The 26,163-nt window shown below is 41.8% G+C and overlaps 1 protein-coding gene and 1 pseudogene across 1 annotated transcript in view; both read right to left on the minus strand.

Annotated features, from left to right (window-relative positions):
* Positions 1–626: 626 nt before the first annotated feature.
* Positions 627–26,163, minus strand: part of SLC35F4 (solute carrier family 35 member F4) — a 155,589-nt gene continuing 130,052 nt past the window's right edge. The window contains exons 3-8 of the mRNA XM_028506827.2: positions 23,660–23,957; positions 16,964–17,183; positions 7,868–7,993; positions 5,638–5,830; positions 3,114–3,203; positions 627–1,072 (exon numbers count right to left, since the gene is read on the minus strand). Coding sequence (XP_028362628.1) covers positions 831–1,072; positions 3,114–3,203; positions 5,638–5,830; positions 7,868–7,993; positions 16,964–17,183; positions 23,660–23,957 — 1,169 coding nt within the window. The 3' untranslated portion in view covers positions 627–830. The remainder of the gene's footprint in view (positions 1,073–3,113; positions 3,204–5,637; positions 5,831–7,867; positions 7,994–16,963; positions 17,184–23,659; positions 23,958–26,163) is intronic.
* On the minus strand, positions 14,703–16,954 carry LOC118497009 (annotated as a pseudogene).

The raw sequence follows: 26,163 nt of genomic DNA on the forward strand, positions 1-26,163 counted from the left end.
TCAATAGGTTTTTCAAAAGAGACGTCACTGGTGACCATGGTGAATGACCTTTTGGGAGAATGGTGGGGGCAGAAGGTGGATTGGGGCGGATCCAAGAGTGAATGGGAGTTGAAGAAGTGACAGCAAATATAAATGACTCTTGCAAACAAACTTGGTGGCAAAGGGCTTTAGAGGTGGCTGGTAACAGATGTCCTCTCTGTCACCACTGTGCCATTTTCAAATGTCTACCTCCTATTAGAGATATTTGTAACCTCTCATGCTCTGTACTACTCTAAGCACATTTGAAAGTACAGATGGGTCTTCTACAATACATCTTCACATCTTCTGAGTTTCTAGTGTAGGGCTTGCATATAGAAGAAAGAAGGTGCTCTGTTGATGTTTAATTACTTTCCAGCTTTCAAAGTTCAGGCTCTTACTGGACTTAAATGTATGAAAAGTGTGTATCCTTTTCATGTGTTTTCCTCTTAGGCAACTTTCTCTGAATGAAAAGGTCTCAATTCCAGGTGGGAAAAAGGTACTGACAAGCCCATAATTTAATAGAATTTCATGTTTTCAGGAAATTTTGTGAATTAGTGGGAAGGAAATTCCACCCCCTGCAACCCTAGAAGAAACAGAACAAGAATGAATATGTTTTAATAAAAAATTTTATTATGATTATTTATACCAGTTCCTTGATACGCATATAAATGTAAACTTTTATTGTTGGCATTATTTCACATATGACTTATCCAAATTCAGAGTTAATAATGTCGTGTGAGTATACAGGTAGTGAGAAAGTTTTATTATATTCACAGAATATACATACACGTGCATTCACAATGTGTTTCTCCTTAAGCCAGTGGTATAGACACTGCCCCATTGACCCTGCTTCTGCTTCGCAGGTGCACACTGGAATCTGTGAGGTCATCCACATGCTCCTCACTCTTCTTTTCCTTCAGGCTGTTGATGAATTTCAGGGTAATTTCATCCCACTCCTCTGGCAACAGCATCAGCAGAAACCCAATGCAGATGATGATGGTAGCAGCCAGGCGCACGACGTTGAATATCACCTCCTGCTTCAGGAGATCCACAGCTAAGTAAGAAATATCAGGTCAGTCACCATCTAGGACATTCTCTAAGCTTTTCTAAAAACAAATGACCCAAGTCAGAGCTACTTCTAGAGATTTCCAAAGGTCTTCCTTGTTCTTTCTTTCAAGCTCTTTCAATGGTACCTTTTTCTGTACCATTGTCTGTGGGGTTCCCTTTCTCTGCCTTTCATTCCTTATCTCTGAGTCATACTTCTCCCTTAAGGCCCCTGTGATCTGATCTATTTACTTCTTAGAGCTTTTCCTCTCCATCCCTTCAGAGCCAAGCCGGTTAATGTTGAGATCATTGGACATGCTATTCTTTTAAAAATTTTCAATTGAGGTAAAAATCATATAACATAAAATTAACCATTTTAAACTAAACTAAGCGGCCTTTAGCATATTCACCATGTTGTGTAATCATCACCTCTCTCTGCTTCCAAAACATCTCCATCACTTTAAAATAAAACTTCTCACCCATTAAGTAGCCACCACCCACTACCTCCTGCCCTCTGGCAACCACCAATCTACTGTTTGTTTCTATAGATTTACCTATTCTGGACGTTTCATATAAGTGGAGTCATGCTATATGTGATCTTTCGTGTCTGGCTTCTTTCTTAGCAAGATGGCTTTGAAGTTCATCTAGGTTGTAGCATGTATTCATACTTTCCCCCTTTCTGTGGCAGAATAATATCCCATTTTATGCATCAAAATTTGTTCATCCATTCACATGTTGATGGATAGTTACGTGTTTCTGCCTCAGCCATTGTGAAGAGTGCTGCTACTTACATTCATGTACAATGATATTTTTGAGCCCCTGTTTTCAATTTGGGGGCTATGTACCTAATAGTGGAATTGTTGGTCACACACATGCTGTTCTTTTTTCATGGAATGCCCTTCCCTCCTCATACCCACTTCATCCAGCTAAACCCTCCATTTAGGCTTCTTGCAGGGAGACTTCTTGGTTGCCCCTCCTGTGAGCTATCAGAGCACTCAGTACATACCTCTGTCAAAGCAATTCTCTTTTGTCTCCCTCTTGATAACACATAGTCCTGAGAGCAGGGACTGTGCCTTGCCCAGGATCTCTCACCCGGGTTATCACAGCTCCAGGCATACACTGAGTGCTCAGAAACTACTTGTTGAATGAATGAATGAATCCATGGATGAATGAATACACTTTCTTGACAATGCCATTCCTCCCTAATATTCCTTTCCTCTGAATATCTTATAGTCTTTGGAGTCTGTCACACAATTTGGCATTTAATAACAAATTACTTTGTAGGATTCTAAGTAATTTAATGTATGGTGGTCTCATTTTCGAAATGCAGGTGTAAGCTTCTTAAGGGAACAACAATATCATTTTCCCCTCTTCTACAGTCCTCATCCCATAGTAAGTGCTCAATAAACACTTTCTGATTGCCCTGAGGCAAAGAAAGATGGAATGGAATCATGGCATTTCAAAGTTAGAAGGACTGCGCAGTCATCCAGATAACCCACTTCCCTTACTTGTTCCACCCACAGGTTTTATTAGAAAGATTATCCTGAGAAAACAACTTCTCTTCTTGTTGCAGAAGTGAGTCAAATTGCTTTTTTCCTATCTCTATTCCAAAGAGCCATCTGCTGTGCCCCCGGGAGAAGCTTCTGCAGCTCCACAGGGTTGGTCTGATGGGGAGCCGACACCCCGAACTACAATCTCCTGCACTTTCCTTAGTGATGTTTCCTGGAGAGTCCTATGCTGGGATGCCTTTTGTTTCCATAGGATTTCCTCTAAAAATACCACAAAATTAGGTTGTCAGGGAGATTACATGAAACCCAAATGATACATTCGGTGTTTAATTCTAAAAGCACAACCAAGTAAAAACAGTGTTTATAGCTGCAGATTTGAAATCTGTTGCATAGTTATTCTGTTGATGCCACCTTCATGATATTTAAAAACATCTTTCCAGGCAGGCAAGGCGCATGATTCACAATTGCTCAAAGAAACAACTCAGGGTGCAAAACCAGTGTGAGCAGGAGACTTACTGTGCACACGTCAAATCATACTAGTACCTGCATTTCCAGGAACACTGAGCAGGGTCCCAATGGAGATTAGGATTGGGTACGTCAGCACCACGCCGACATTCACCAGGATGTTGAAGACTGTAAAATAAAGGAGGATATTGAGGATATTGGAGGATAAAGGGGAATTGATATGCTGGGTGCTTTCCTTTTTAACATAAAATAATCGATGTCTGTGCTAAACATGCCTCTTAAACTGTCGGCACCTTTGGTCAGTTAATTCTCTAATTTTGGAGACGGATGTATGTGTATCTCACCTGAAGTAGGCTTCTTGTGTTTCTCCTCTGCCACTCTGGCTGCCTGACCCCCTGCCCACTGGCTGACAAAGGGTGTATGGAACAAACGCAAAGAGGTGGGATCATCAATTCGATATGCTGGGATACTACACCCGCTGGGGTGTGGAGACCATGCTGTTGGTGGGGAACCAGTGTCCAGCCGGCATGGGCGCCACCAAGCCTAGCAAGCTTGCTCAGAGGCATGTATTAGATATGTCTGGGGATGCATGTTAGGGGAGGGCTACTTTGCAACAACTGGAGATCATGTGTACACAGATGGGGCCACAGCCAGTGAAATGTAGGCTATGATTGTCCCCAGTTAGATTGGTTTGGGTCAGGAAATTGTCCAGGCACTTTTCATTAGGGTGTTTGGTCTTGTGCGAACATTACTACTGATTTCTACTTAACTTAGCAGAGGTTAAGACAGGTCACAACCACATGTTTTTGGCCTTCACATGTAGAATTCAAAGGACCAACAATTAGTTGAAGTGTTTCCTGTCTTGCTTAAGACCTCCCCTTAGGGCCTGGGCCAGAGTGTACAAGGATGACTCTGCCTATGGGGGAAGAAAATAAGAGCATATTTTTCTTCAAAGAATTGCTGTGCTGCTTCAGATTGTGTTTTGGATTATGTCACCTTGATAAAGAAAGTCAAGTGAGGGTTAGCAGATGTCTTATAGGTCAAGTCTGTGCGTAAATGTGGAGTTGGCAAAGGGGGTGGACTTAGGTGGAGTGAGGAGAGAGAAGCAGCATGAAGAGGATTTGATTCTGAGCAAAGAGACACTGGTCCCTGGGGGGTGTTTGCTGGGCAGGAGAAGAGCAGGCTTGTTAGTTTTCAGGTGCCGCTCGCTCGTGTCAAGTTACAGCAGGGGCACAGCCCGAAGGTGAGAGGCCCCTGGTGAGGCAGGCAGCCTCCGAGTTACAGGGAGTTGGGAGAAAAAATATTAGAAAGAGTCCAGGTGACTTTTTCTTGGTCGTCGACCAGGCACAGCCTGCTTGGCTGAGCCACCAGGCCCAGTGCTGCTTCGTTGCCTTGCTTAGTGAGGGCCGCTATCTCACATTCATTCTCTGTACACAGCTGGAGCGGGCTGTTTAAAATGCAGATCTGAGCCTGTTGCCTCCCTGCCGAGAGATTAGTAAGTGGATTTCATATGATCTTACTTATATGTGGAATCTAATGAACAAAATGAACTGACAAACAAAATAGAAATAGGCATGCATACATGGAATAGACTCACAGCTGTCAGAGATGAAAGAATGTGAAGCGATTAACCAAGAAACATTTGCATGACACACAGACACACACAACTGTGTGGAGATGGCCAGAGGAAGAGGGGTGTGGGGGGTAGGTGGAGTGGGGCACAGCAGCAGCGTGGGGGGTGGAGTGGGGATGGAAAGAGACTTTGCTTGGAGTGATGGGCACATGATGCAGCGTGCAAATGATGTTTTATTGAGTTGTACAGTTGAAACCTGTATGGCTCTGTGAACCAATAAATTCAATTAAAAAGTAAGTGGATTTTAAATTCAACCCTGTGACCTGGCTGGTGTGGCTCAGTGGATTGAGTGCCAGCCTGTGAACCAAAGGGTCAAGCCAAAGGGTCACGGGTCCAATTCCCAGTCAGGACAAATGCCTGGGCTGGGGGCCAGGTCCCCAATGGGGGCATGTGAGAGGCAACCACACACTGATGTCTCTCTCCCCCCATTCCTTCCCCTCTCTAAAAATAAGCAAATAAAATATTTAAAAATAAATAAGTAAATTCAACCCCGTCAATGTGGCTTTTCAGGTCCTTCATGACTGGCTGCCTCCCGAATGTTATCTTCCTCTTCCTCCCCACTGCTCCTGCACTCAGTGCTCCAGCCACTTTGAACCACTTTGCATTCTTGAGTGGGAGTGTCCCTCTCTCCCTTGGCCTGACACCCCGTGGCACAACTGGAACCCAACAGCATCGTACAGCACAGCATGGAGAATGGATGGGGCTGCTTGCATCCCCAGGGTGATCAGAGTGGCCTGGACCTCCAGCTCACACTTTAGCCCCTGGGAGGCACACCAGTTGGAGGGCTCCGATCTAATCAAGCAATAGCTTGTGAAACACCTTCCAAATTCAGTAACATGAACCAACCTTAGGTAAGTCTAGGAAACAGAGAATAGAGGTACCCAAGGAAATAATCTGATATGAAAATTTAACTATCCAAGGAAACTTAAGTGACATAGGGAATGGAAGGCAAAACCTGGGGTCACTTACCCAGCCACAGCCCTGCCATCCCGCAGAGACAGCCCCAGGGCAGAGCCGCGAAGGAGGACCAGTGCTCCACCTTGGTGAAATACAGGATGACTGGGGCGAAGGAGATGAAGATTAAGTTGAAGAAACCCACTGTGGAGACAAAGTGTGCCGCTTCACCGAAGTTGGCACTTCCAAGAAACATCTTAAACAAAACCTGGAATGGGAAGAAACTTGTAAGCCACACAGTGGGAGACCTTGCTGCGTCAGAAGGGTGAGCTCTATTCACCTACCCAGGGAGCTAACTGACCCAGTGTTTATCCTCCATATCTCCTTACCTGCTACCTCCGTGACATCCAATGTGGTGTTGAGGTAAGGAGCTAAAATGCCCTGTAGCCTTCATGCGGAACAGCAAGTGCCATAAAACAGATTCCTTATGGTGGTGGAAACCGCAGGGTCACTGCACACTGTGCTGAGCGCCATGACCCATGTGGTGGTGTAGGGCGAGTCATAAATAAAAGTGGGGAAACCCAGAAAAATCTTCTAGATTGAGATGCTGTCAATTCTTCCCTTCAAGCATGGGATTCATTTCACTCTTGTTTTGACAGATACTGAAAACCATATTGGACAGGGAGAGCCTGTCATTATGTGTTGTGATAAATAACAATGATGCCTTGGATTTATAAGTACTTTTCTCTCAGAGCTTAAAATATTTTCACAAACACTGTTTATTCTTCAGATTAAAAACTCTCTTTCTCTGGATTGTAAATCTGTGGACAGAGAAAGATGGCAAGAAGGAATGAACGGCTAACCTAGTGTCTCATGTCAGAGTGGGGAGGAGCCAGGAGTCTAGTCCATATATCTTGTTTTTTTTTTAACCCCTTCACTTCCTACATGAGTCCTCAAACAATGGAGAATGAAGCAGATCTCTGTGGTGCTCATACGATTCTGTGCATGTCAGCAAATACTACCACTCCCATAGTGGATCCACCTGTAACATGGTCAGGAGAATCCTGTCTATCAGATGGCCATCCTGGTCACACAGCAATGCCAGACATTGCTTTTAATTTCCATCGGACTTATTGTTATTTGTTCTTTTGAGAGACTCAATCAAGAGACCTTGATCACATGTTAGTCTCTGGTCACATCAGACATCTCAGTGGAGGCTCAGCTGGGGGCAGGTTAGACACTAATGGCGACTGAGTGAACACTCGTCAAGCTTGTCACGCAGAATCAGTGGGCCAGGAAATGTCAGGATGGAAATAGACTCCGTGTCCTCTGAGCCGCAGTGCTGGCAAATAACCAGAACAGGCATCCAGGAGAGAGGCAAAGGGCATTTTCTGCCTTTCAGAGAGAATTTTCTCATTCGAACACCAAGAGAGATGAAAGTGCAATAGTCTTTTAGCTACATCCAGAAAGTTGGCTCTGAAATGGGGAGCTTGGGGCATAACCTTTTAGATCTGCTCTCTTAGTCCTCACTTCTGAAGTTGAGGGTAATGATTGAATAGAATTTTCATTGATGACAGCAGTTCCAGGAGAGAAAGAATGGTGAGTACACAGTGCAGGCCAGGAGTATCCTTCAGAGGGCAAGAGAGACTCTTCATTTTGCTAATAACATGAACTTCTGTGGCACAGAGTTAATATGTAGCAAAAGGTAACCTCTCCAATGACAGCTTGTTTATTATTTTTAACACTCAATTGGAGTTAAGATAATAACCATAGGTAGTTCAATTAAAGAAACGTAAAGAGGGGAGAGGTCTTTCTCGGACTCTGCTACAACAGACTGATGAAGCGGGAGGGGTGGGGCCACGGAGCAAGGGCCTTGGACTTGGCCAGTCCGAGTTTCAGTCTTGGCTCTAGCACTTCCTGGTTGTATGACCTTTGGCAAGGTACTTAATGTTTCAAAGCCTCAGTGTCCTCCTCTGTCATTCAAACAATATGATCACACCAAATGCAAAAACATAAAGAAAAAGTGATGCCTCCATATTTCAGAGCAAACTGAACACTTCCTGGAAGCTGCTAAATGCTTCCTCCACCTCAGTTTCCTCTTTGCAGTCAGAGACATGCACCTGTGTCTCATGAGGGTGCAATCACAGTTTTCTGGCAGGTGCCCAACGTGTAGCAAGCACTCAGTAAACGGTACTTATTAAGCCATCTTTATTTTTTTCTGGCCGAGATTTTCTCTGTCCTTCCTTTATTATTTAAGTCTAAGCTACAAACAACAGTTGACTATGTAAGCAAGCGCACAACATACCTTATATAACGCGGACGTAGAGGCTGAGCCCACTGCAAATGCCACTCCTACGATCGAGTCCGCATGGAAATTATCTGCATAAGCCATCATGACAATGCCTGTGATTGCCATTATTGTGGCAACTATCTGTCGAATAGAATGCAAAGAAATAAGAAAACAAACAAAAAAACCCAAAACCTGATGACTCCGTATCCCTGAGCAAGCAATTGAAGACTTCATGAAAGCTGCTAAATGCTTCCTCAAACCCAATTACCTCTGTGCACTGCTGTTCAATTGTAGAAGGGTCTGTATTAACAAGGAGTCAGTATACTCATGAGACATCCAGGCAGAGAATATAAGAGCTGCTCATGTTCAAATCAAGGACTGATGATTCTAGTTCAACTTTTTAGTTCAACTTCATAGAGATTTATACCCATATTGGTGAACTACAGTTAGTAGGAAGTCTGTTCTAAGCCTTTTCATTTATACTGTATTATTTTTCTTCAGTTAGCACACATTTTAATCAGCTCCTTGGATCAGTGCATGTTGGTGAAGACTTCCACACAACCAGAACTTGATTAGAGAGACTTTATATTGATGCAGCTAAGAGGCAAAATTTAGGGTAAGGGGTAAAAAGAAAGTGGGTAAGCTCACAATGGTTTGTAAGGAGCAAGCTTGCACTGCCACTTGGAATGTCAAATGGAGGCCAGTTCTTCCTTTTGTTTTCATGTAAATTAAGCCACAGAAAGGTAGTGTTATTTCATTGTTCTAGAACATGAATTGCATAAAAGTGCACTGTTCATCATTTGATTACTATCATATTGGTCTACTGTAAGTTGATATGATACTTGGTGCGCTTAAAACAAGAGTCGACCCCTTTGTGAAATGCTGATTTGCATCTGTTTCTGGAAATGCCTTCACCTGGAGCAATTCAGACATTTCAAAGTTGCCTCACTGACTTTAAAACCAGGATGCCACTTTGTGAGAAATTTAAACATATGTGGCAATTAATTTTGTTAAGCTTCAGTTCTGAGTATTCCCAAGTAAATCAATTCCTCTGTTGAGCTACAAAAGCTATATCAAAAGCTACAGATAGCTTTTTCACATGGATTTTTTTGCCCCTCTGAACATTTTTAGTGAATTATTTATTACAACAAAATGTAGATCTTTAACGAGTAACTGTATGCAGTGTATGATAATGATGACACGTAATTTAGATGCTGCTAAAGCAACTCTTTTGTTAATAACCACCAAAAGCAAGTGCACAGTTGGTTTCAGATCCAGCTCCGTACTAAAGCGTCCTTTATGGAAAACAGCAGGAGAACTTGAGAACAGACGCTGACATGTCAGCGGTGAAAAACTGCCTTCATAAAGTGTGATCCGGGAGGCTGCTTGATGGGAGGCGTTTCTCTTGCTGAGTGAATATCATATTCTCCGGAGCTGCCAGGCATGTGTTCTAGTTAGACTGGGCCTCAGACTGCAGGGAATAAAATTTAATACACACACCATGAGGTGTCAAGGAAATTTTCCAAACAAGAAGTAATAGATTCATAAATAAACATGGTGAGGGGGTTATCCAGACCTGGAAATTCTGGGAGGGCTATCATTTTCTTTGATTTGTGGATTTATAGTTCAGCCAGGGATTTGCAGCAATTCTTTGGGCTGTCTGATTTCAGACAACGGAAAGGAACATAAGACCTTCGTATTTTCTGATCCGTCTTTGTGTTTAAATAATGTCCATGGGTTAAAGTATTCAGGTGCACACATAGATCTCCCTCATAAGACTGAACTTGCAGAATAATAAATTTGAATTAATATTTGTGGGTTGTTTTTTGGGGGCCCAAGCAACAATTTTCTTGGTCAAATAAACACAACAGGGTGAAAAGAACACAATGTTAATCCTAATGATCTTTAACATAATGTGCTGTTTCATATTTTAAATTATTATAAGTTTCCATATAATTCTGGGTCTAGGGAATTATGAAAACAAACAGCCCATACAAACAAACAAAAAAGCAAAAAACCAAATCATTGTCTAGAAAGGGATGAATATTTAAAACTATTATCCCCAGGATCTGACCCTAGTTGGAAACTGTTCTGTTCCTGAGTCGCCCATTAGTAAAAATGTATATGCATAATATGACTATTGTCAGTTTTCTCAAGACAGGAATTAGACATGGACAAAGATTACATAATTTTGTAGCGATTCCACATTAGAATCATAATGGGCCTCTTTAAATCTCCATTACATTTTATATTCAAGTGCTTGTGAAACTATTGGCCTGGACGATGTAAATTGACATATCAATTACAGCAGTGTCTCTTTCAATTGCCTTCATGGAGAGAAGCATTTTTCACTTCAGGGGGTCAGACAACACTGTTAGTTAAGTTCTAAAAGCATGAAAATCTGAATATTTGAGATGTTAGAAAAAATTCTTCTCTATGGTATGAACAGTAGTTTATAGGTTAATAATTTACAGGTTTATATAGGTTTCCTGGGGAGAAAGATGAGTTAAATTATTTTCCATTTTTATTTAAATTTCACAGCTATCTCATAGAATAAATTCTCTGTGGCCAGGTTTTAAGAAATTTCCAGTGTGCTTCTTATCCACACCATTGGAACTAAGGGAAGGGATCTTGGCTGATCTAGGAAAATGGTGCGTGGAAGTCCCCTGTGGAGTGGTCGTTTGGATGGTCCCGGGGTGGCGCGGCTTGGCTCCGTCAGTTCATTACAGAGTAAATACACTTCCGATTTCCCGAGAACAAACAACGCAAGCGCAGATCTGAGTCATGTGCATTTTCAGAATTCACCAGTCGCTAAGGAAGGAGCACCAGTTTGTTCTTAACAGAAAAACACAAAGCTACTCTTCTTGGGCTCAGGACACTGGAAATGCGCCTGCAGGAGCAGTGGCTTCACTGTTGAGTCAGAGTGCTCATATGTGCACGCCCGCACGGCGAAACCACAAAAATGCTTCTGAGCACTTCAGTGTGCACAGGAACGGCCCCTGTGCTGAAAGCTCGCCATCTCCTGGTGCCACCTGCTCGGCCTCAGAGAAACTAGGCCCTCCTCACAGCCTATTCCAGGTCCAGCCCCTTCACCAGCCAGAGGTGTCTAAATGAAATGGAAAGCCTACCACTGCCATCACTTGAGTCTGTTCGGCACGAGAGGGTTAGTAACCACAGTGGCCGCAGAACTGACGATACCTCACTGCTAACTGTCTGACCCTCTCGGTCCTTTCCCATCGTGGTGTGACCCCATGATGCCAGCATGCCACTTGGGCAGCACCGCCTCCCAAGACAGCTACCTTCCTCTTCAGTCTCAGTCCCCTCTGAGAGTCTCCACATCAACTCTCTGGGCCAATTGGAGGAACCATGAGGCTGTTCGAGCCTGTTCCTGAAGCCCAAAGGCCAGAAAGGTGATTTCACTGTGCTATAGACCGCCTGTGACCCTGCATGGAAGCCAGGCTTCTTTCACCTCTCAAAGAGTTAGTTTGTACAGATAAAGGCTAGAGAAGCGGTTTCTGGCTAACAGTTTTCTTATAGCTCCACGACCTCCTCTTTGGGCTCAGCCCTCAAAAATCACAAGGGTTCGGCCTTTTTCTGGATCCCCACGAAGATTTCCAGTCTCATTACATTTACTGTGTTTCTCCTTGACAAATGATTTCCAGAATATTTATTTGCTTAGCAATATCAGCTCTTATAGGGTTCAGGGCATTGAAATGAACTTTTAATTGCTTCTTTTTCTATTTGTAACCCCCAACAAATTACTTAATTTGCCTTGTGGTCAACTCTCTTTCTGAAGCTGAGTGGAGCATGGAGGAACTCTAGTGACCCACACTGGACCTTCGAGTCTCAAGGCTAGAGCTGCCTCTGAAGTGGAAGACCTTGAAGCTACACTGCCAACAGACTGTCCTCAAGTTCAAGAACAAGGGACAGCAGCTGAAAGTGGGATACTCATTAGTGGCTCAGCCAATGAGACCTGCTCATCCTATTCTCTCTGAATATATTTAGATAGAGCCTGTTTTCCAGGAACCATGGCTATATGAAATCCTGAAACATGTTTGCCCATTATTTTTAATGTTTGATGAAGGATAACCATCTGTTTTACTCAAGATCCAGTGAAATTGGTCAAGATTTGAAGTGAGAGAAATGCAAGAGGTGGGCAGCCTATAGCTGTCCAGACACTGTGTGTGCGTGAGCGGTGAAGGGTGGCTCCCTCAGATGGTCTAACACAAGGGGTGCAGACCCTCAAACCAAGATTCCCTACCACACACACACACACACACACACACACTTATTTTTATATAAATAAAATTCATCTGAAAATTGTCCCAATGGGAGACTAAGATGAAAAAGAGGAAAAGAAATGCCAGAAGGGAAGACTGAAGAGCGTATGGGAGTGGACAGAGTGGACCTATTGGCTCCACCCGAGTGAAGGGGCTATGGATTCCTGGTGGACATAAAACCGGAGTCATTACAACTCAGCTTTCTTCTCCTGTATTCATAAATCAGTCTCCAGCCAAGAGGGGGCTGAGGGGATGAGCCTCACTGCCCATCCTGTACTGCCTCCTCCAGGAAGCATCAAGGTTTCTGCATAGCACTTGAGTGAACAGTAACTGCATAAATGTGAACCAAAGGCGAGATGGAAACCGGAGGTCACCTTGGATCCTATCTAAATGTGTAACGTTGGCACAAATCAGTAGCAGCTCAGCTCCAGTGTCTCGCTGTAGAGCACTCTGGAGCCCAATTTTAATTCAGAGAAGTGTAGTTCAAGCAATGGAAGATTCACTTTAACTGACATTCTCTGGTGGGTCCTTGGTGGCTGTAGGAAAGTCTCTAAAAGAGCCCCAGTTTGGGAAGTTAACTGCATAGGGACCCAATTAGAGCTAAAAAAAAATGTGGGTGCCAAGCTAAAGGGGCACGGCTTCATCTCCTAAACCTGCTAAGAAGGCTGGGGTCTGCTGAACCACCCACCACCCACCAGTTTTCTTCATGTGTTCAAGGAAGTTTTAAAAATGGTGAAAAAGTTTAGTTAATAATATAAAAAATAAGGGAAGGGCAAGATCTGAAAGAAAAAGTTTTAACTTCCTAGTCTGACATTTATTTTTCATTGTCATGAAATAGATACCAGTGACATAGTAAAAACAAAACAAAACAAAACAAAACAAAAAAACAAACAGGGGCCCATTTTCTTTGAGGAAAACCTTTTTTTAAAAAAAAATTAAGGTGATTTCTCCGCTTCTCATGAATTTAAAAACTCTAGCACCACAAGACAAAATATTGGAGATGGGAAAACACCCATTTTCAAAGCTGCAAGAACTGGATTCTCACCAACATCTTTGCAATTTAAAAGAACTGATCTTTTAAATAAGTTTTCTAATTTCCGAGGAATGATCATATATCAGCTACAAGCAGCTACTCATGAAAGAGTTTGCTAAGACACTGAAGTTTACCAGAAAATTGGTTGAAATGATTTCATAACAGAAAACTAAATGTATAACAGATTTCCTTGTCATCTATACGTCAATCAATAGTACAAAGAAACAAACTATTAAGAAGTAATTTATAACACCAAATTACTTTTTATGTGAACATCAATGATTGTGGCCAACCACTACCCTGGGTAAGCCCATATTTGCTGATATTATAACTAAGGCATCCTTCATTCTGTCGATGGTGTTATTTTGACATAAAAAATAGAAGTAGGGGAAGTCATACATTTCATCTTAAATGTGATCATTCTTGGGGTCAAGCAAATGGACCTATAATCCAAAAATGATTTGTTTCTAAACTCCTGCAGCCTTAGAATCAGTCAGAAATATTAATTTTAATCCGATGACTACTTTACTTAAAACAGAGAGGTCCACGTGAGGCAGCACTCACAGGCCGGTGCTGTAGGTTACTCGTGGGTGGAGCCAATAAAAACCGCATTTGTGTTGTAGGTATTCTGTGCCCTCCTTCAATTTCTCAATGGCCTAATTATGCATGTTCTCAATACGTCTCAGGAGGACAAGAATTGCTGACTGTCAGAAGGTAAAATGCTGAATACGTTCTGGTGCTCCTCGTACTCCATAGGCTGATTATTGGCATCGTTAAAATTACTCCTCAACATTCTTCTGAAACATGGCATGAAATCATTCCTAATGTTCTGCAGTGAGAAGTGAAGCCTTTCCCGTCAGTTAAAAAGAAGAGCATCTGACTTCCACCAGCGTGCCTGACAGTCATGCTTACCTTTTGTCATCTGAGATGTCTTACTTTACATATATACTTATAACAGTCACTTATCGGCTACTCAACACTTTTTCTACAGCTGCTGTAGTAGTTTCCTGAGGCTACTGTAACAAATCACCACAAATTTTGTGCCTAAAAACAACAGAAATGTATTCTCTCGCAGTTCTAGAGGCCAGAAATTGAAATCCGGCAGAGCCATGCTCCCCATGGCAGGGCTACAAGAGAATAGATTCCAAGCCCCTTCCAGGCACTGGTGGCTGCCCCAGTTTTCCTGCGCTTGTCGCCACATCACTCCAACTTCTGCCTTGTGGTATCAGTGCCTCCTCCTCTTCTGCATGTCTCTTCTGTGTGTGTCTCTTTTAAGGATCCTGGTTGTTGGATTTAGGGGCCACCCAGATAATCTAGAATGATCCCCTCTTCGCAAGATCCTTAAATTAATTATGTCTGCAAAGACCATTTTTCCAAATAAGGTCACAGTTGCACAATCTTGGCATTAGGACATGGTTACCTATTGGGGGTCACCATTCAACCCACTACAGATCCCAATTTTAAAATGGCAATGGTTTGTAGCCTCTGAGCAGGTTTCCTAACCCTATGATTTAAATATATTATATAGTTGAGGGTTTTAAAAGACCTCAAATAAACACTGAACGTCTTTTGACAGGACCTCTTACATTACTAGGTTCTGTAGTTAGATGCAGTCATTCACTCCAATGAAGTTGATTTTCTCACTGGTCAATCTAACAGTGAATGTATGATTTCCTTTTGGTAATCAGATGCCACTGAGAGGGCAGAAAAGCCTTAAATCTCCTCTGTTTCCCCCTCTTCTGACAAGGCCCCCCAAACTCTATGGATCAGCCATGGTGGAAGTAGATAGAAAAGGTATGACCTCATAAACATGAGTTCACTTACTCTTCCCCCAAATATCTGCTGAGCCCCTACTTTGTCCCCTGAATTGTTCTGATAGAAATGGAAGCAGAGCTGGATTCAGGGCAGATGCCTAGGGCCCTGTGATTAGAAGGGCCCCATTCTTGGTTTAATGTTCTGATGTTGCCATCTTGACATTGTTAATAATTTTTTTCATCTCAAGTTTTTAATTAAAGCTGTATATAAGATTACATTTATCCCTGCATCTTCTCAATTGTTTCTTGCTTGTATTTGTCCCTTTTCTTTCCTACTTGGTGAGATTTGGCTTTACGTTCAAGGATCTCTTTGAGGTCTTTGTCCAGCTTTAGTCAAGTGATGACCGCCTTGATGGGGTGAATGCCCACATGAACAGTTGTGCCATTAGCTTTCTCTCACTGCACTCGTTCAGTGAAGCTGGCGAACTTCTTCCTGTAAACCTGGGCTACTTCACCAATTTGTTGCCCTTTGTAATGTCCTCACACAACCTGAATTTCATCATTCTTTCAGATGGGCGTGGATAGAACATTGTACTTCTGTCTCAGCTCTTTGGAAAGAGGAGAAGACTAATTTTCCTGCGAATGTGGGAAGGTGCATTGAAATGCCTTTTACAGTTCTTACTCTGGTCAGAAGTCATAAAGGGATTGAACTTCATTTTGACTGCTGGTGCCTCAGCTTTGGCCGAAAAAGGGCTATTAATAATTTTTAATGGGGGCCCTGTGCTTTCATTTTGCGCCGGACCCCACCAATCATGTAGCTCATCCTGAATGGAGCAGTGAGCGATATAGGGAAGTCGTTGCTCTCAAGGACTTGTCAGGGTACCTGATGGTGACCAGCCAGCACCAGCGTAAAACATGAAGCTAAGCCCTTTCGGTGTCAAATCTAAGACAAGCTAGTGGAGAGCGTGGCTGTATTCCAATAACGTCATGGATTGAGTCGGAGTTTCTCATCTGGTCTCCTGCCATAGCTTTCTACTTCCTGCTCATGTCAATCTTCAGTCCTGACTTTCTGAGCAGCATCTCCCAACACACAACTAGAATTTGCTAATTGGCTGTTTTTTAAAAAAGCTCTCAAGGTTATGATTATCATAAACTTTTAAATACAGACATTAACTTTAGCATTTAGAGTGGAGAAGGCACTGGAATCATCACAACAAGAGCAACATTTGGATGGCCATCTTGGACATCTCTCTCTGAGAGCAGTAATTATGCAATGCTTATCTTCCGGGAAACGGCTATTCATTTAGTCCTCCTTCTAAAGAACTGCTTCTTCAATATTATCATGAGGGTGGCATGCCAGATTACATAAATGAGATCTGACTCTTTAAATTTGCACAACTTTCAATCTAACATAGACTAAACATACAAAAACATTTTTAAAAGATCCATGTTACTTCTGAAAGGAATAAACTCAGAACTGAATTGGTTGGTTGAAGTATAATGCAGCTCAATTAATTTGTACCCCACAGTATAAGTTGTTGCTTTTGGTTCCATTTCTAGATTAGTCACATGGATATACAGACTTTTAACAGCATGGTGACATGACCAGGGACTTTCATTACTATTTGGTTATCTTGCCTACTTACACCAATATTAAGTCCGTGTCTGGGTGGGACAGAACAAGAGCGGATTGTCTCAACATATATTGACTGAAAATAAAAAAGCATAACCTGTGGCTAATTTTCTCAGACCCTTCTTCCCAAGGACAGAAGGAGCCAATCACACCATTAATTCTAAAAATAAAAAACCTTATTTTCCCTGGCTTAGTGCCTCCTGTTGAAATCATCTGACCACCCAATGGAAATCCCTTTATCCTTGTATGATTTGCAATGTCGTGGGCATCCTAATCTACCTTCAAATGCCACTTTGCACTCAGAACCCATAGGAAAGTTTTATGGAAACTCCGTGAAACAGGGCAGCTCTCCTGATGGCAGGGATCTACGATTAAGGGCAGCCTCACACAGTGAATCAAGTGTGCCATTACCCTCACTCCCATGAACCTGTCTTTCAGGACGATCCATGACAACAAGAAGACAAAGGCTTTGTTACAACAGAACAGAGCAGAAACATCTGTGGCTGTCAGCTTCCTTAAAGCCAGTAAATACAGGTAGTTAGTCAAAGTCCATAGAATAGAAAAAGGAGCAGTTCTTTTAAGAAAGAGCTTCAAGGTCAGACCATCTTCGCCAAAAATCCGACTGCATTCCCTAGGAAAGAAAAAGAGGTTAATAGTCAGGTACCATTTGTGACACATCTTATGTTGTCTAACTCCTGACACCCACATCCAGGCAAGAGCAGAAAACACTCAAGACTCATCCGTCATCTATGGAACATACTGAACCCAGTGCTGCCGCCTCCAGGACACAGAGGATTCCATGGAAAAGAGCCCACATTTCCCCAGACAGAGTGAGGCCTCTTGTACGTCCAAATGCTCTCAAGATTACTGGGGGAGCAGCCATTCTGCTGCTGCTGAACATTCTCGGAGAAGCCCAGAGAAACACAGAAATGTGTGGTTGCTGGAATTACTAGCTATTAAAAGAGAGAGAAAATTCTTTCCCACTGGGTGAGTGCAGCAGGATGGGAATGGCTGCTACTGGGCGAGCAGGTTGCAGACAACCCGCAGCCTCACGTATCACATAGAGACAAGTGTGGGATTCTGCTCTTCCTGAGACACTCTGCCTCCTTGTAATATATCTGCCCTATTGACTTATTTCTTTTTTCTTTAGCATTTTAAGGCAGGACAAAAAAAGAAAGTAAAAATAAAAACAAAACTCAAGATATAACTTTGTTATGTATAAGCATTTGGTCATTTTGGAGAAATTATCTGGATTCATTGTGTACAAATAGTCACTTCGGTTAAATTGTTGATGTGTTTGATTTCTGACTAAATTGGTTATTTAGCCTAAGGGACCATTTTAATCAAAATGTTCAAGCTAGCGATCCAGATAGGCAATCATTGAAGTGATAGAAAAGCTGCTTATTTGACTTAGACTGAAAACAGACTTGCCACTGAGAGAATTCAGCTTGATTTTCTTCACTTAGTTGTTCATGAACATCCAAGCATTTATCAGGCAACTATCATGTGCCAGGTACTGAATTTTCAAGAATAAGATAAATGTCTTGTTCAAAGCAACAGGTTATTAATGTTTGCACATTTCTAATGAAATACATTGACATGGTTCTAAATGGTACTAGTACTAGTTTCTCTTCCAGCATTTTCTGAAGAGAAATAATTATGCCTCAAAGTATTGTAACCCAAAGAATCCCTAGCAATGCTTGCCCCATATGCATGAAGCAGGAGGCCCTCAGGGAGAGGGGAGTGACAAAGGAGTGAGGCTCTAAGCACAGGGGCATGAGCTTCAATATCAAGTCTCATAGAAAATGTTGCTGGGAGTGCTGGGAATTGCAAGCCAGAGATTCCAGGAAGGTTAAAAATGGAATTTGCACACATAGAAAATGTTTTGTGGTTTACTTTCCTACCGGAGACAACCAGAGAATTTTTCACAAAATGAAAACGTGGTTTCCCAAAAGTAAACTTCACCTTAAAAGAGACAAAACTTTAGTGAAGGGTCTAAATAACCCAAAGGCAAAGCTTTTGTAAAGGAAACAGAAATTACGCGTGCTCACCCACACAGGAGAGCAGAGGGCTTCACTCCAGCCCTGTAACCACGGCACCTTCGGGACCAGAGCCACACGTGGAACGAGCAGCTCTCCTCTCAGAACATCTTGGGCACACGTTCTGCATTCTGTGTTTTCTTTTTGAGATTTCATTGTTATTGTGTTTTTTCCATTACCATTCAGTCCCCTTATTCCCCCCACCCCCAGCAGTCACCACACTTCGTGAGAGTCTGCCAGGAAAAGATAGAGTTGAGAGTTACAGGTTAATCCTCACATCTATAACTACTAAATTCCTCTTAATTTTTAAAAATGTTTATTGATTTTAGAGAACAAAGGAGAGAGAGAAAGATAGAGAGAAAGAGAGTGAGGGGAGAAAGAGAGAGTGAGGAGAGAGAGAGAGAGAGAGAGAGAGGGAGAGAGAGAGAGAGAGAGAGAGAGAGAGAGAAACATCGATGTGAGAAATATCATTTGGTTGCCTCCTATATGTGCTCAGACTGGGGATCGAACCTGCCACCTAGGTATGTGCCATGACTGAGAATCAAACCAACTGAGCCACACTGGCCAGGGCTAAATGCCTTTTAAATATACATTTATGGAGAACCACAACAAACCCATTTCTGATTAAGAATTTCTTTTCTTATCAGTGGCCCTAGCAAGGGATGGCTCTTCCTTCCCAGAGCCTGCCATCACGCTAGTTGAATGCTCCCAAGCGAAGACTTTGTGTGCATGTGAGCAAGTGTTCTGACCCCATGCGGAGGGCCAGTGGAGGCATAGAGACAGGGAGAGCCCCCACACAAAGCGCTGTCGAGGAAGGGCTCCCACTTCTCCTCGAAAAGACTTTTTTCACCTGGCTCATCACCCCTTCTGGCTACATTATCATTCCCCTGTCTTTCCCTTCTCCTCTCACTGCCAACCTTCTCTCCATTTGCCACTGCAGTTTCAGGAATTTAAAATGCTCTCCATTCAAACACCAGCTTACCTGTGTAGAACCTTATGCTATTTAAGCAGTAAAGTGATAAGAAATGCAAATATTCAAAAAAGAATACATTTTAATGGAGAAGCAAATAACAGCGGGTCTCTTCTTGGGTTGATGGGAGGCACAATTTCTAAGCAGGCATCACTGACAGGCGGAAAAAACTTGGAATGAAGCTTAGAAGTTGGGGGACATTGGTAATTTAATAACTATCATCATTGCTATAGCAGCTACTAGTTATTGAATCTTTTCTAGATGTCAGGTGACACCTTAAACATATTTTATCACTGCCTGACATAGACAAATGTGTCTTTGACTCTAGTTTTATGCTTTCTACATATACTTTTCCTGAAAAAAACACCCCTTCAAAATATAGTATATGTATTTTTTCTTCTTAAATTTCAAATTACCTGAGGTGATTGAATTCCCTTGGTAGTATATAAATGGAATGATCAAATATCAAAAACTACTTCTAAGTGCAGAATTGTTACCACCTAGATTTGATACTTTATTAAGAATTCTTTTGCTGTTAGTGTTAGGAAAAACACTAAGAATGCTTTAATACCATTTGAGAGAAAAGAAACTAGTCAAGAGGTTTGGCGCTGTGGGACAAAGTCTGTTTCCAGTTTTACACATGAACTTCATTTTCCCTTGCTTCTGCCCTGAGAGCTTGGGGGAGTGCCTTCTTGGCACACAGTGTTAATGAGTCTATAGGGAAAAAAAAGATGGAGGATTTCAGAATTTTCTGACTGTGTTTAGCTCTCATACGGAGGAGGCCCTGGGGAATACTCCCTTCAAAGGCAATGCTTCCTGCTTGACAATAAGAGCTCTTTGATTTGGTTTTAAAAATGATCAGCTTCACTCTACCTCCAGGAACAGGTGGATGTGTCTTGTCAAACCACAGATTTTGCTAAATTCAGAATCTGACATGAGAAATGTGGTGAAGATGAAGCTGTTGCCAGAACATTTCTGTCAGCAGCAGCCTCTAGTAAATGCGTTATCTTCAATGAAACTGTCTTGGCTTACTCTGAGATGTCCTGAGTTACCACTACCCATACTGCAGTTTTGTTCTTTGTGTCGACACATGTGTCTAAACCACAGGAGCATCCCAGTAGCACACACCCGCCATGGGTACACGCAGGCATTTTCAAACAAGAATTTTAGCCTGATAATCACATCCTCTGCAATCATTCATTAAATGACATTATCTAAAAAGAACTTATGCCTCAAGATCCTGTCTATTTTGATGGCCATCAAATACAAAGTATTTTTAACGATCACAAACAGGTACAAGGCTTTTTCTTTCCCCTAAACCAGAATGTATTTATTTTTAAGTTGTTTTTTTCCTTTAACTGTAATTGAATTTTCATGGGCACACATGGAAAATGAGCTCACACTGTGACTTTATCATTCCCAGGAACTTCCAAGCTGGTGATAGAAAACAGGTTGAAGATAAACTCTTTACAATTTGTTAAGTTTTTAAGAACAGTCTTAATGCACTGATTATAATAGTCATTCATTTTTTTTTCATTTGGGACAGGGACAAGGCATAAAGGTTATTTGGGCTCCCACAAGACAAATCATTGTTTGTCTGAGGAGCAATGAGCTAGTGTACAGGACTGTCCCTCTCCCACTGCCATCCACGGGGGTCCTGACTACTGTTTTTTTCTCAGTGATCAGAGTGACTGCCTTGGAAGTTATTCCTTAGCTCTGGGCTTTTCCTTTCCGAGAAGCAGTCTGTTAGCAAAGGAACTTAGATCTGGAAAAGCTGCTTTTCCTTCCTTGAGTGCTGTGCAGTGCTGGATGACACTGGCCCCGCCAGCTTTCTGAGCTCTCCAAGGTGTGGCTACAAAAGCCAGGTTTAGCACAGAGCAACCACTAGGACCTTGAGACTATCAAGTTCATGGCTTGCAAACCAACAGACGAGTCTCCATGTGCTCCTAGAAAGCAAAGAACAGCATCTTTCAAAGTATTCCAGGGTCAAACTTCCCTTTGCGGGGAATCAGGTCATTCCATCTGCTTAGGCACCAGTGTCCAGAACATTGAGCAAATGTTTTTCTAACAATCTTATTAATACAGTTTTTCCCCTGGGCTAGAAACATAGGGTGTTTTATTTTATTTATTTTATTTTATTTTATTTTATTATTTTATTTTTTAGGTTATGTGAAGTTTTTCTTTTTAAAAAGTATATTCTATTGATTGGGTTATTACAGTTGTCCCTATGTTTCTCTCTTTGCTCCCTCCCACCTGGTACACTCCTTCCTTCTAGCAATTCCCCCCTGCCCCTTAGTTCATGTAGATGGATCATGTATATAAGTTCATTGGCTTCTCCATTTCCTGTACTAAACATCTGTCTATTTTATACCTATCAATTTATGCTTCTTAATCCCTGCACCTTTTCCCCCATTCTCCCCCTTACCCCTCCTCACTGACCACCCTCCAAATGGTCTCTGTATCTGTGATTCTGTCCCTGTAATGGTTGTTTGCTTAGTTTGTTTTATTTTTAATTCACTTGTTGATAGTTGTGAATTTGTTGCCATTTTAATTTCATAGTTTTGATCTTCTTTTTCTTAGATAAGTCCCTTTAACATTTCTTGTGATAATGGCTTGGTGATGATGAACTCCTTTAGCTTTGTCTTATCTGGGAAGCACTTGATCTGCCCTTCCATTCTAAATGATAGCTTTGCTGGATAGAGTGATCTAGGTTGTAGGTCTTTGCTTTTCATCACTTCGAATACTTCTTGCCAGTCCCATCTTGCCTGCAAAGTTTCTTTTGAGAAATTAGCTGACAGTCTTATGGGAAGTCCTCTGTAGGTAACTCTCTGCTTTTCTCTTGCTGATTTTAAGATTCTCTCTGTACTTTTAACCTTTGGTATTTTAATTATGATGTGTCTTGCTGTGGTCCTCTTTGGGTCCAACTTCTTTGGGATTCTCTGTACTTCCTGGACTTGTATATCTATTCCCTTCTCCAAATTAGGGAAGTTTTCTTTCATCATTTTTTCAAATAAGTATGCAATTTCTTGCTCTTCCTCTTCTCCTTCTGGCATCCCTATTATTTGGATGTTGGTTCATTTGGAGATGTCCTGGAGGCACTTTATACTATGCTCATTTGGGGGGGGGGGGTGTTATTTTTTTCTTCTTGCTTTTTTGGTTGAATGCGTATTTCTTCCTTATGTTCCAAATCATTGATTTGAATCCTGGCTTCATCTCCTCGACTGATATTTCCCTGTAGATTTTTCTTTATTTCACTTAGTGTAGCCTTCATTTCTTCCTGGGTCTTTTTTATACTATTGCCATACTGAATGAGTACTTTGAGCATCCTGATCACCAGTGTTTTGAACTCTGCATTTGATAGGTTGGTTATCTCTGTTTCTATTTAGTTCTTTTTCTGGGATTTTGTTCTGTTATTTCATTTGGGCCATATTTCTTTGTCTCCTGAATTTGGAAGCCTCCCTGTGTTTGTTTCTGGGTATTAGGTCCAGCTGCTTTGATTTCCTGTCTTAATAGCATGGTCTATTGTAGAAAAGGCACCCAGCTGGATGAATGTGGCTTCTTTAAATCCTTGGTTGTTGAACTTCTATACAGCTCGATTTTCTGACAGTTTTATTTGTTTTGAGGTGTAGTTGTAATTCTTTCTGTGGTTGTGGGAGGAGGCGAAGTGTATTTACCTACACCTCCATCTTGACTGGAAGTCTAGGTGTTCTTTTAAAGCATGACTTTCAGAGATAAATAGGTCTGGATAGAAATTGGGGGCCATTATTTATAAGTATGTGACCTTGAACAATTCATTTAACGTTTCTAAATATTTGCTAAATATGCTAAAATAGGGATAATAACACCACGGTAAAAGGTGGGTGTTACCACCAGTGACAATTAAATAAGGTAAAATACACAAAAGCACTAGTACAGTGCTTGGCCTGTTGTAGACCCTCAGTGACTTTTTTTTAGGGAGAAAATATTCTGTATTCTAGTGTTCATTCCTGACCTTAGATCCTGTCTCTCCCCACTCATATTCCAAAGAGATGAAAATATACACATTTGCATGAAGTTATTTTAGAACATCTCCTATTGGCCATTTAATGTGAAACCTACCTGAATTTTTTCATTGGTGATTGCTTTTCTTGAGCAGTGGCCAGATGACCAGAATAATAGACTGGGAAAAACATAATGTTCCAGTTTGTTGAAAACCAAGTCATGAAAAATGGACAGTAGAAGTTCTTATAAGTAATTTTTACAATCTGTGTGGTTCCAACCCAAGACGATGACACTGACAAGATGATTAAGAGTCCCCAGACAGCCTTCAGAACCATGGTCGTGCAGGATAGGCAGCGAGCCTTGATTCTGTTTTCTTGGCTGCTGTTCTCAGGATGAGTCTGTGTTCCATCGTCCCCTGAAAACAGGACAGGAATACAAATGTGTGGGAATCGAGTTATGAAACAGCAATCAAAGAGGCAGGCAGAAGAATCACCAGTGGTGTTCTTTTCTACCATCATTTGAAGAGACTGATAACTGTGGCTCACATTCTCTCCAGAATATCTAGTCTGCAAGGTACAGTATGAATCTCCTCTTCCATCCAGGCCATGACAATGTTCATGAACTTAGTGGGTGCTGTGCCATTCCCCAGCACACCCCACTCACTTCCTTGTAAGAGCATTGCACGTTTCAAAGCCCAAAGACTTTGGCCTTGTCCACATGACCTGCTTTGTCTAATCAAATGTGAGCAGATGAAAGTATGCCACCTCCCAGAAGAGCTTTAAGAGGCATCACAAGGTCTCACCAGCTCTTTTGTGCTTCCTTTTTCACCAGAATAGTAAATCCCAAATAGTTGCTGCTCCTATGGCCAATGTGGGAGAACAAGCAGAACCTAGGCAAAGCAGCCTTGTGTCCACTGACATGAAAAGTAAATGAGAAATAAGTATTCATTTAATATAAATTCCACTGAGTTTTTTTAACTGCAGAAAAGATGACTATTAAATTGAAAAAAAAAATGTGTCCCAAGAAAAGAAAAAGTCCTGACTACACAAACTCATTTCCTACCTCAGGACAAATTATTATTTAATGTAGTTCTTGGAGCACAGTGAGTTCTACTTTGTATTTTTACATTTACTAAAAATATTTAGTAGCATATTTTTTCACACTAAAATAGTCAGAACTCCCTGAAAGTGACAATCAAAAAGGCCTTCTCCTGTGATAGGGAAAACAAGTTCAACACAATGAATTTATGTCAGGAAGTTAAATGGGAGAAGAGGTCCCTGTGCTGATATTTTAGGTGGTAGAATCCTGGGGGGAGGGAGGCAGAACTTATCTGCAGGATTCTTGTGTGTCTTTGTGTCTTGTGTCTTGTGGTGCAGTCCACAGATTGCAAGTAGTAGTAGATGGGTTTCTCACTTTACCACTCTAGAACCTGCTAGTTCTCCTGCTGAAAATGTTCCTGCAGCTTAATGAGCCAGGAATGACTGCTCCACTGGGATAAAGACTTTCACCCAGCATAGGCTTTCTGATATAATTATTTGGGGTGGGGATGGGGGGGGGACAGCAAGCCTTAAAAGCAAACTCTTCATTGGGGGAATATAAACCAAGTAAGGATGAACACAGCAATTACTCCATGAGTTCCAAGACTTACACACAGTACTAGATTTTCTGGCCTAGGCTTCCAGATGAAAACTGGTATTCTTTTATTCATTTACTCAACCAAATCCTGTGGAGACTACCAGGAACTAGTTAGCTAGTTGGGTCTCAGGTGTTTAAAGATGAACGACTTGAGTTCATGGTCTAGTGGAAAGCCAGAAAGCACATCTAAGACAGTGTGGTAAAAGCCAACTATGGCAGATACAAGGTCATCTGGAGGCAGAGGAGAAGCACTTGTTACAGAGTGGTGTGGGCAATGATCAGGAGAAACTTCCATGCTGCAGAGACATTGAGATGCATCTAGAAGAATGAGTAAGCCAGCTCCCTTAACTATGTGCAGTCAACGCCTGCTCTTGAAAACAGTTCTGCTCTTGATAAGTTCAGTGATCACGTGGCTTATGCAGAGAGTAGAGAGGAAAAACTATGAGTAAGAGGTAGATTAAGAGACTCTGGCATTAGGAGGCTGGGAATGGAACAAACTTACCCAAATAAGTAGGTGTTATCATTCCCATTTTATAGATGAAACAAATGAGACATGGTTTAAGGTTATCTAAGGCTGAATACAAGTCAGTGTGACCTCAGGGCCCAAGTTTCCATTCTGAATATTGATTCTGTCTGGGATTCAGGTCTGAGCACTTTTTTCAAACACTGGAAGTTTTAGAAATGGTTTGGAGGACAAGTTGTTTCCTGGCATAAACGATTGTCTTGCATTAAGAGAAGTGACACTTAAGAGATTGCACTTCAGATCACAGTATTCTCAGGGACTTTCTCATAAAAGAGGAATGATTCTACCAAGATTCTAAGTATCCCTTTGAGATGACTCCTGTCTTTATTGTCACCTTCTTTGAAGATTGCTTCTATTCCACTGTCACAGCACAAACCATACTTCCACTGACATCAACAATCACTTAAATCCTCCAGTAGTTTTGGCCCATTCTCTTTCTGCTAACTGGATTTCATTGTTGCCA

Source organism: Phyllostomus discolor, chromosome 1 (genome assembly GCF_004126475.2).
Source record: "Phyllostomus discolor isolate MPI-MPIP mPhyDis1 chromosome 1, mPhyDis1.pri.v3, whole genome shotgun sequence".
NCBI classification, from domain to species: Eukaryota; Metazoa; Chordata; class Mammalia; order Chiroptera; family Phyllostomidae; genus Phyllostomus; species Phyllostomus discolor.